The 12,004-nt window shown below is 37.2% G+C and overlaps 1 protein-coding gene across 3 annotated transcripts in view; it reads right to left on the reverse strand.

Moving 5' to 3' along the window:
• asic2 (acid sensing ion channel subunit 2) overlaps positions 1-12,004 on the reverse strand; it is a 264,184-nt gene that overhangs the window by 20,373 nt on the left and 231,807 nt on the right. For all 3 annotated transcript variants that reach the window (XM_088331797.1, XM_088331789.1, XM_088331781.1), the window contains 2 exons: positions 11,629-11,779; positions 6,747-6,874 (listed from right to left, as the gene is read on the reverse strand). In XM_088331797.1, coding sequence (XP_088187923.1) covers positions 6,747-6,874; positions 11,629-11,779 — 279 coding nt within the window. The remainder of the gene's footprint in view (positions 1-6,746; positions 6,875-11,628; positions 11,780-12,004) is intronic.

The raw sequence follows: 12,004 nt of genomic DNA on the forward strand, positions 1-12,004 counted from the left end.
GTAACGGCCTTTGCGTAAATAAGATACAAAAAGATGTATTGTAATCAGCTAGTAAGAGAAAAAAAGACGGAATCAAATAACCAGTATATTTAATATTTAATTTAAAATAGGTATTATTTTGCAGAATTACAATTTATTTAAACTATATTTACTCAAACACAATGCGTAAAACATGTCCATCAAAATTTCAATCACAGAGAGAGATGAAGTTTACACACAATAGGTGCGCACATCTTCGTTACATCTGAATCTATGAGTCAGATTGGACAGATAGCTTATTTGTCACACCGTTTTGCACGTCAAAACACTTTTCTTTTTGTCTGTATCTTATTTTCCCTCAATGTAGCACTCATTCCGTTGAATTGGCGTAAGTCTGCAGTTTCGTGTGGCTGTTTTCGTGTCTGCGTATTGGCAGGCGCAGTCGCGTGCAAGTGATACAGTATTATGTTGTGAGAACTATACTTATCTTAGTAAATATGAATATTTTCAAGTGGTTTTGGCTTCCCCATCTTAAACAAGTGAAAATTGAACTTGGACACAAGACATACCAGAGTTTGTTGGAAATTAGGATCTTGAACACTTGATCTTTTTAAAACAATATTTGGGTTCTTAGTGCACTTTTAATGTTAACTATTCCAGAGCATATCTTGTCTGCCATGTGAAATAGAAAGTTTTATTCAAGTTACATTAAATTAAGTAATCTTACATTATGTTTATTTTGTCTTTTATTAGCGTATTTGGTGTTGGAGTAATTGAATGACCCCATTTTACATTTCTCAAATTTGATAGTTTTTGGATTATGTTTTACATTCACATGGATTACATTTCTCAACAGGTAACTAGTAACTGTATCGGATTGCACGTTTAACCCTTGGACTCATGACCTACCAGTACATACACTCTTTCATGGGTGTGGTTGAAAAACAATTGGGGAAAAAAATAGTAATTGTTTCTTATTTAAACTGATTTTGAAGAATAACAACCCATCAGGTCATTTTTGACTCCACTTATGCAAGGGTTCAAGTAAATGTTATATGCAGAGTACTTAATAACCTTTGTTATTAAAGCACCATTTTTTCATGCAATCCTCTGTGTTGTCTATAATTCAAGTATTGCAAGTTATGTTTGAAAGTTAAGAAAAAGGGGGAGTCATTCTCAAAAGACAACTTGATGATGTTTGCGCTCTGTCATAATTGATGAGAAGGTCTAAATATATTGTAATTCCCGCCCTCCTCTTGAGCTGGTGCGCTTGCGTCAACACCAGAAACTAGAAGGAGCTTCGTCTACAATCTGCTAGTCAAAATGTTGTGCACAACAACACATAAAGTATGTTTACATTTAGGTTTATATTCTGGTTTTGTGAGGTCATATAAAAATGTCCTTAAAGTAGCTATGTTCATAGTAGGGTTTGCAATTAAACGATTAAGACTGAAATTTACTCAGATATTTCTTTCATGAAATACTTTTGTTTTTTCTTTGCAATGCCTTTAGAGCAAACTCGACATCAAAGTACATTTTCTTACATGCTTGATGCAGCAGTTAACATTTGGTCTTTTACAGAAACGAACATGCTAATTCTGGCTAAAATGCCTTCAATGTATAATTCGTTTTCAGCAGCTCCATTTTTTAGGCACTACAGAAAAAATGCCATGGTTGTCATGACACTCGACGTTCATTTAAATATGTGGCAAATGATAAAGCACAAAATAAATATATACAATAAAAAAAAATAGCTTTTATTGAACATACAGCAGAATGATACAAATAATTAATAAAAATACCTGATCTAAAACCACATAGGCACATTGCTAGGCCAATAGGGACATAAATCCATAAATAAACCTTCGTCTATTTTTTAAGTAATAAATTAAACCCAAGTAAAACTTTTTTAACCTTGTAAACTAAGGACATGCTCATTAGCAGCAGTAAAACGGTAAATACAACAAATATTAAGTACATTTTGCAAAGTACATTCAGTGGTCAACTACAAAGTCTGTAACAAAAGAACTTAACGTTTCTCAATAAAACAGTTTGCTTTGCATGTGGTCGTTGTTTATCTGCCGTATCCAAGCTCAAATGCTCCCAAACTTTCAAAGTTTTGGTACGCATACTTGATGTTGACGTCGTCATATCTGTAAGTTATCGATCGAGACAGAAACTATATTGAACATAAACGCCCCTCAGCAGAGATTTATGTTCATGTGGAGAGGCCTCACTTTGTTGGCGACAAAAGTCGATAATGGGAATTACTGTTTCTATTATCGATTGTTGTCTACAATGTTGACTAATCATTGCAGCCCTAATCTACACATATAAAGTGTAAGTGTAAGATGTTAAATATAAAAACATCTATTTGTGTACCAACTTTGCCCGTGTTTCTATCCTTGCAACTGATTTATTCAATGTAAACATGGCTAACTTTGGTCACAATCAAGAAACTGGAATCCCTTTGTTAAACCAAATAATGCTTGCATTTACACATAGACGTAGTCCCCCTGAAGGTACGCTAGTCAAAGCAAAAATACTAAGTTGATTCTTTTTGAACAGAGATGAAATGTGTCGGACGGCTGTATTTTTGTCTCGTCCTATATCGAACCAACCTGATGCAATAAAGAAAGCCACTTGTGCCCAACTGACGCCAAAAGACGTTTTTGATAACTTCAAAAGCTTCCCGTTCTGAAGGTCGAATGTGACCTGTCGCCTCTTTTTAAAAGACAACAGGATTGCGCCACTTAGACAAGGACAAAAGGATCAAGTTTATGGCAGACTTTGGAAGAAAATTATATGTGTACACAGAGCTCATGAAAGACTTGAATCAGCTAGGGGCGTATCTGAACATTTTCTCAAGATGTGTCTACATTTGGCTGATTCTATATTGTTGAAATATTGTTATCCTAAAACGATCATATAGAATAATGATTTAATTAAATTAAAAAACAAACAGATTGTCCAATAAATTGGCTGGTTACTGCCCAAATTGTTGAATGATTGTCAGGTTGCTATGCGCTTAGGTATTAAATATTGCGTTAAAGGTGGGGTGCGGCAGTTGAAAACTTGAGGCTGCAGTTATGGCTTTAAGCCAGGAGATGGCGGCAGAGAAACACATAATTGACGTGAATTTCTTTGACAGGCTCGAATAAACTCTTCTTTTTTCATCATTTTGGGGGTTTGTTCCGCCCCGGACAGGCCTAATAGAAGCAGGTAGGTGCAATAAAAATAAAGCATGACACTCTTTGAACTCAGTTGGCCCTCGCCAAACCCATACTAAAAAGAGAAAATATTTAACTTTCAGCGTTTTAATTACACTTCAAACCCCAGGTTTCAAATGAAATGACTATCTTCTGGGAAAGAATTAGCATTAGCTGGAAAAAAATGAGCATCTGCTGGCCGGGTGGATGTAAGTTGAGCTACTCATAAGTCGGATGTTACCTTTAATTTGAAATTCTGGTTTCAAGCCTGATAGAGGATTTCACTCTAGGGTGAAAAGCTAAAGGTTCATTTTAAACATTTCAGCCAAGTCTGGTTTAACCTTTGAGAATAGGCTTTTAACAGGACATATTTGCAAAGCGGCATGTAAAGTCTCCTCTGATAATGATAAATTTTTACTTCATAGAAAAGCTAGAGTTGAGGATTTTCACACCTCCCAAAAACGAAAAAAAACAGGAGTGTCAATTCTTTCAACGGGACGTTGTGTATCATTTAGCGAATCCTAGTGGTAAAAAAAAAATAAAATCATTTGAAAAAACAAGATTCAAATAATAAGCAAAAAAAACTGTATTTTTAAAGATACTCATTGGATGAGAAATTAGCAGGTATTTTACATTATATGAGCCTCACTTTGAGGGGGCTGACATAACTGTCTGCTATCCTGCTGCTATGGGTACCCAAAAAGATAAAAAATGCTGTACAAAAAAAGGTTCACACTGCAGGGAAATAAGATCTGTTAAAGTCCATCCGAATGGAACATATCCGATTTTTTCACACCAGACCCAGGCCACTTTCATATCATACGTATCCGATTTTTTGGAATGCGACTACAGACTGAACGGTCAAGACGCATTCATGAGCGACAGACGTCACTATTCTGCCTTCAACCAGGCGGTAGGAAGTGGAGAAATAAACAACCACGGTGGACAAAAACACAGAGTGTCATTAAATCACACATTCATGGCAAATGATTCATAGATTAGCCAACATAGCATTGCGGATTAACAACTGTGGCTCAAATTCATTCTTAAAGTGATAGTATCCCTGAGTGGTAGTTTACAAAATTTACATTCAAATCCAACCACACCAACAGCATTCAATGGTGGAAAGGTTTTGGATTTAATTGATATTTAAGGGGTAACACGCTCGGCTGTTTACACCCATGAGTAATTGGGCAAAGACTGAGCGCAATCACGTGTCCTCTTCTGCGCATGCGTGACAGTTGTGGTGCATTCATACGGGACGATCAAGTCACACACAGGTCTCATGTAGTTTGTAATGTGAACGAAAAACATCGGCTTTCACCCAAAATTCGGAATTGAGCATTAAGCTCTGCAGTGTGAATGGCGCCTTAGTCTCAATAGTTTATATTCTTCTTTGTATTTTTGGCACTCTTATTTGGTTGACATCATACTGCAACGTATAGTGATCAAAAATCCACACTGTGTCACGGTTGTCATGACGCCCAATTGGCCCCGCCCGTGTGGCGCCAGCTGCAGCTTGTTGACAGATTGGCTCCTTGTCAGTATTTAAACTTTGTCCTGTCAGTCCCCTTTGTGCGGTCCGTCTGCGAATCTGTGTTTTTATACGGCAAGCCCTTTTTTGCCTGTCCTGTTTTTTGCTCCTGTTTGTCTCGCGCTATGATCTGTTTTGATCTCGACCACGTCTGTTCTCCCGTCCCGAAATACGACCATGTCTACTCTCCTCTCCTGGATTTCGACTTGTATCCGATCCCCACCAAGTTTTTGCTCTTCTATCCCGGCTACTGACCCATTTTTTCCGTTCTCGACACCGCCATCCCTTACCACAGAAGTCCCACTTCCGCGTTCGGAACAACCTGCTCCCCCGCGTCCAGCAATCCCTGGATTGTGGGCGCAACCCCCTCCCTTTCTTCTAATAAAACTTGTGAGAAATGTTATGCCAGTGGGTCCTCGTTCCGTTCTGGTCCTGACACACTGTCCCTTTAAGCATTAGGTCTAAATCTCAAGTCTGGGTACTTAGAGTCAAATGTAAAGGTTCGGTTACTCACCGTAGTTTTAATGAGATTTTCATGACGGCGATTCATTTCATTTGAGTGTTAGGTTAAGGTTTAGGTAGAAATCATGTTTTGAGACTAGGTTAGTATAGCAAGTTAGGTTTTCACACAATTAACCTACATAACTGTCAAATTTGGTCTGTTAATACAGAACCAATGACAAATTTGTGCACTGCTTCTGTTTGGTCTTTGTTCTACTAGATGGCTGCTCCCCCTGTGCAGGCTCTATACAAAAACTGAAAATACAAATTTCTCATTTATTCTTTACAATCCATGTTGGGGCGGCAGTAGCTCAGGAGGTAGAGCGATCGTCTTATGATTAAGGGATCCCAGTTCGAATCCCGGCTTGTCCGTGTTACATGTCGAAGTGTCCTTGGGTAAGACATTGAACCACGAATTACCCCCAATAAGCAGGTTAGCAGCCTTACATGGCTGCACACATCACGGCCGCTATTGGGAAATGTGAAGCACAATGTAAAGCGCTTTGGGAAGTCATTGACTTGAAAAGCGCTATATAGATGCAGATCATTTCATTTCAGATCATTTCATTAATCTGGAACAGGGTAAAACGATACACACTTTAGGGCACTTTATTGCTTTAAGACAATAACCTCATCCTCATGGGGCCAAAACAAACCAGTTTTAAAGGTGCACTGTGTGAAGAAACCCTATTTTTAGATGCAAATCACATTCTTGGGAAATATACAAAGGTTTATACGGGTGTTATTTTCCACAGGTGCTATTATGGAATAGCATAATTATTTATTATAGCATTTCTAGTTAAAGTTAGTAAAGTTGCTTTTGATTACACTTATTTGCTGGAAATGTAAATGCATTTCCATGCATTGCGTGTGGTACCTCAATATTTTTTTATTTATTGGCTGAACTATCGGTTATTGCTTGGTACGGCACACATTTCCTTTTCACTCTTTTACAACTTAGGCCAGTCTCTCTACCTTGTAAATATGTTTGATTATTTACCCGACAATCCATTTTATCTTAATTTTCTCTTTCCTCTGGAAGGTGCTACAGGTCCTTTAAACAAGGACTACATGGCACACAGACAGTTTCTTCCATTAACAAGCATGTAATACTGTGAAAAATATATATACTGCAACTTGTTTGGGAATTTTTGTTACTGTGGATGTTATTGCACTACTACAGATTTCCCTATTGTCACTATGCACTGCTTTACATTGCACTATTATTACATTAAGGCCAGTCTTCTAAATATTCTAATATTCTTCTTCCCTCTTAAGTCTTATGTGTTTATCTTGGAGTGGCATGTCTAATCTTGCTGCAAATAAGGTTCACTACGTTGTTATCAATGACAATAAAGACAATTAAGTCTTCTGTGTTAATCCGGGAGTTTCATGTCTAACCTCGTTGCAAGCACTGTTAACTGCATTGTTATGGACGACAATCAGTTGGAACTACAGGATGGTGGTGTTATTTTATAGCAATCTTATCATAGAAGTTTTCAATTTTACATAAGGATACTCACCCTCTGTTCCTGTGTGGCCACAAATGTCTGGAACCCCGGCGCCACCCCAAATCCTAGCTCGTGCACAAAGGGGGGCTCGGCCTGGCTGTGAATCTGGACTCGGACCCCTGCCTCGAATGCTGTGTCCTCTGTAAGGAGCAGAACAATCTTGGGATGTACACAGCAAACAGAAGGGGCATTGTACCTGAGTGGGTGGTACAGAAAATCTTGATCTGCTCTTTTGAGAACCACAACTGTATTTTCTTTATGAGCACATCAGGGACCACATAAATAGTGACTAACATCAATGTTATTTGTGTTGAAAACGTTTTTAACGTGTTCATTTGCAATCAGCGACCGACAAAAGTGATGATGAAAAAAAACATTGATTTCATACAAAAGTTTGCATGGACATGTTCCTTATCCGTCTAACTTGATTTCCCCCTATATTCCTGCCCGGAAAATGCGGTCTACATGTGACTCCAAGAGCCAAGAAGAAATCTGCAGGCTTGAGAGCTTTCTTAATCGGGGACCCAGTGCTGTGGAATGCTTTGCCCCCTGAGATAAGATCTACAACCTCAGAGAAAGAAACGTAAGCATAAACATCTAAAGAAAATGTGACGGTTTCGGTGTGGAAATGTCAAATGCACTCTTGTGTTTTTCGGAATAGTTTCATCAACTCCATTAAACCAGCAGCACGTTCATCATCCTGCCGCTGTGGTCATGGCAACGGCTCAGACTCAACAAACTCTGCTTTCGCCCTCAGCAGGAAGGATGAAAATACACTCAATGGCAGAAAAAAAATACCAAAAGTGAAAGAAATGCCCTTCACATAAGACCGTAAGTGCAGTGCATCTTGTAAGATCTGTCTTCTATCGAAATTAACAATGTCACAATGTCACAATTCGACGCGTGTCCATGTTTCAACAAGATCACTTAGACTCTTGACCACAGTGAAGTATTTCCCGGAATATGTGATTCACATACTTGATGTTGCAATCTGTAACCCATTGAGAGATGATTTAGATCACGGCTGAGCAAACTTTGAGTCGCATGCCGCATTGGGTAAAAAATATTGGCCAAGAAACCTACCCATTTTTCTTATTTATGAATAAATATACACAAGTCAATTTTGAGTTTTCTATTAAAAAGTCACTCAGTTTAATTTTAATCAAATGAGTTAGTCATGATTTAAAACATTTTTTTAACCTATAGGAGACCTCTACATGCTGTATTTCTTTTTGTATTTCTTTTTAATACGATTAGTGTAATCACATTTTTGCCACGACCCCAAAACAGGCCAGGAACTGTCAGCAGTGGAGAAAGCTGTCCAATGTTGCGTCTGCATTGGTGCTCGATGACCCAGGCGATTAAGGGATCCATGAACCTTGAATAATCAATTTGCTTTTGAAAGTCAGGTCATGCCTATTTGTATAGGACTTAATCACAAAAAGTCTCAAAGTATTAAATGAAACTAATCTATTAGATCCTTCTATTAAGCATTTAAATTTATATTTAGTTTTGTAGCATTTCTGAACTACTCTTCCATAGTACATTTGTATTAGTGTTTTTGAAGTACTTTGTAGTACAGACGCTCCCCTACTTATGACCATACGACGGTAGATACGAAAAAAAAAATTAGGATGTCGAAAAATATTCTGACATTGCTTTAAGTTCGATTTTGTATTGTGTGCACCTTTTTCCGTGTAGGGGACAGTACTGTAGTGCTTCTTTCCGCCGTGGGTCGCTGTGAGAGGTCACCCAGCATCCACCTTGAAGAAGAAATCCGGCTTCTTCTTCCTAGTTTGTGTGTAAACATACTTCGTGTACTGTATCTCTAGCGCGTTAAGAACTTTGACGTTTTTATTGTTTAATATCTTGTGATATGGTTGGTGTAAAGTGTAAAGAAGAGGCGAGCCATTTCTTTTTAAATGAACGTGTAATAAGAAAGATTGATGCGGTTGAGAATTTTTAATGTTACAAAATTGAGTTTTTTTTTTTTATTATTATTTTTTTTAGCCCATATTTTACCACGAAGGAAGAAGTAGCCTAACTCTTGAAGCCCATTATTTTTGTTTGGTACTTTGGTCCTGATTTTTGTTAATAAATACTTCCTATTTTTGAGCACCCCTGCCTCCACAACAAGTTTCTTATAAGCTTAAATTTTCATACTAATACATATTTGATGCAATTACATGCTTTAAAAACATAAGTCAAGCATATAAAAACTATACCATTTATAGAAAATGCAGTTTTAACATCATTTTCTATTAAGTATCCATACTCGATTTGTATACAAAAAAAATTCACATAAGAAAGGCCATGGCCATGTATAAACAATAAGCAATTGTACAGTATACAGTGAATACAGTGAACTCTCACTTCACTTTTTCCTCTTCAAGGTCGAGCTACTTCACTGATTTGCATTTTGTATTTTGTTCTGCATTCTGATTGGCTAAACAATCCCTTCGCTTGCAGTTCACATTGATGATTAAAATAATTATTTTACAGCAAAGTAAAAATGTCTATATGGTACCTTAATTTGCTAAACAAATGTTTGATGTTTTAACCCCTTCTGGTTGTTCTTTGGTTTCAGTATTATACAAATTTAGTGGTATAATAAAAGTAAAGGTTTCTATTTCACGGGTTCTTTTTGGAACGTAACTCCTACGATAAACGAGGGTTCACTGTATTTTGACAGACAAAGTGCAGTGAAAAAGTATTCGCTGGTTTTCATATTTACGTGATTTTTTTCTTTAAATATGGATATATATTTAACTTAAATCACAGATATATGGTAGAATATTTCATATTAACCGAAATGAGGCTATGTTTACAAGATGGTAAAAGTTCAAATAAACTTTTTTATAATGAGTTTGAAATGAGGATTTGGGTTAGGTTAAATTTTGATGTAGGGCTTTAATCATGAAAAACAGTTTAAAAGTTAACACAGCAATAAATGATACAGTGCAACACTTTGAGTTGACAGTGAAGTACTTGATTCATTCGGTGTCAGATATCTTTCAAAAATCCTAGTCTTTGACATGCATTTGGACAGATTTACTGCAGATGTGGGAAAAGCACACACACCAGGCATTGTAAATCGTAGACACACCTCCATGGTAAGTGCTCATAATAAACTCGCCTTTATTTTCATTGACATTATCTTAGTTTGCCCATTACAGTAGTTTATATGTTCAATTACTAGCTGTTCCATGCCCAATCCATCTTTATCCATGTTGAAGGATTACCATAGTAATGCTTAAGTTTCTAAAAGTGTTCATATGATGTATATACACCACGATATCTTGTAATATTTCGGACAAATGTAAAGTTTATCTGCTTTATTTTTTGTGAACTTATTGTACTTTTGCAGTTTTCACCATCCAGAGGAAATTAAAGCTTCAATGACACATCCCATGTGATCTTAGTCATTCTTTGCTGGTTTCTCTCGGTGTGATGTTTTTGTGACAATACCGAAATACTCATAAGGATTATAAATATAAGTATAAAATATTTAAAAATATTAGAATAAAAAAAATGATTTCTGATTAAAAAATGATCAAAAGAGAGCAGTATGATGTAGTCTGTAGTTTGCAATAATCTGTGGTCTGTGCAGCCCTTTGAGACTCCTTGAGATAAAAGTCTACTGTATGCAAATAAACATGACTTGACTTGGATATTAGTATCAGCCACAGTCACAAGTACAAATAACATAAAAGAAGGCAGGTATAACGCCTTTTCTAGAAGGCTTTGTTGCAACAGCGCCAACTGCTGCTAAAGCGCGTGTGACAATGTTCTTGTTTTAGACTGATAGCCGCAAAAGTGCTTTAAAAAACAAGAGGAAAAAATGACTAAAAATGAAATTAAATCATTAAGAATGCAAGACAGCGCGCACTGTTTGCTTATTAATTATTTCTACTGCTGCTCGGAGCTCGACAAGGAGACTAAAAATAGATGATGGCGGCCATGAAGTAATTGCTTTCCCGGGAAATCTCTTTTTATTAGAGATTACAAACATGACCCACCCTGGGATGATTGCAGAAAAGACGGAATGGTAGCTGTTCGCATGCCCGTTTTTGTTTTTTGTTTTTTCTTAGTTGACTTAAGGGTTTGAGGTTGGGCAAAGCACAAAATCAACTTCTTTGAACTACTGGAGTCGGCTACGTATTGAATTACAAAACAAAAAAAACATGAAACATTTGTATCAATTCCACTGAAAATGGGGGACAAATTATGTTTTCTAGTGTTTCAAAGATGGGTAAGAGCCTCAAATAATATATTACATGAGGGTAAGGGATTTTAAACATGTATTGTAAAGTAAATTTCCCACCCTTTGATTTTTGACAGCTTGATAAAAATGAGGGTTTCAAGACGGTCAGGATTTCAAAAGTAGATAACAGTATGAGTCAAAATTAAAGACCTCTGAGAGAGACTCAGACCAAGGTTTTGATTGCACGTAACCGTGAGCATTGAGGGTGGGGAAACAGGAGAAGGGATCAGAATTGTATAATTTTAAGGGTTGTTTGTACAGTCGTCTCCTGTTATCCCTGCAGGAGCAAAATTCGCTGATGTTTTCTCTCCTTATTTTGACTGTCTCCAAAAATAAAGATCAGTGATGATGTCATTGTATCGGTTTTATCTTTGACTCTGGACATGTAGGAAAATTATATCCAGATAACAAATAAAAAAATGATCATACCAAATACTTTTCAAAGTGTAACGTGGAGATGTGTGTCCCACCACTATTTTTTCCAAGTCTTCGTAAAATTTTGTTTACATTTCAATTGCGTGATTGAAAAAACATCCGGCGCAGAGGTGGGCAAGCATAGAAAGGCCACATACTCGTTACATGGGAAAACAGGATTAGTTTCTGTAGATTTTGATTCAAAGCAAGACCCACCTGTATCACCCCAAACTGGCAGGTATTCGTCTTGCTGGATGTCCAACATGATCTCCAGTCCATTCCCCGTCCCGCCTTTCATGGTGGTGCGCAGGGATTTGCCATCTTCAGCCGCGTTGAACATGTAACATTTACCGTACCGGGTGAACACCTGCAAAAACAGACGGGAAGCTTAGTCGGATGGTCAACTACAGAGCATCCCTACCAGGAAGTCTGAAATAGTGGCTATAATATGAGACACTTAAAGGCACTAGGCAGGAGATCTGTCTGGGGTGGAGACCTTATTGTTTTATGTTTTGAAATAACTAATTTACCATTCAGTAAATAACATCATTTAGCTACATTAGTCCCGCTAATCAAAGCTAAGTTGTGATGC

Source organism: Urocampus carinirostris, chromosome 1, assembly GCF_059441175.1.
Source record: "Urocampus carinirostris isolate Australia breed hairy pipefish chromosome 1, RoL_Ucar_1.0, whole genome shotgun sequence".
Taxonomy (NCBI): domain Eukaryota; kingdom Metazoa; phylum Chordata; class Actinopteri; order Syngnathiformes; family Syngnathidae; genus Urocampus; species Urocampus carinirostris.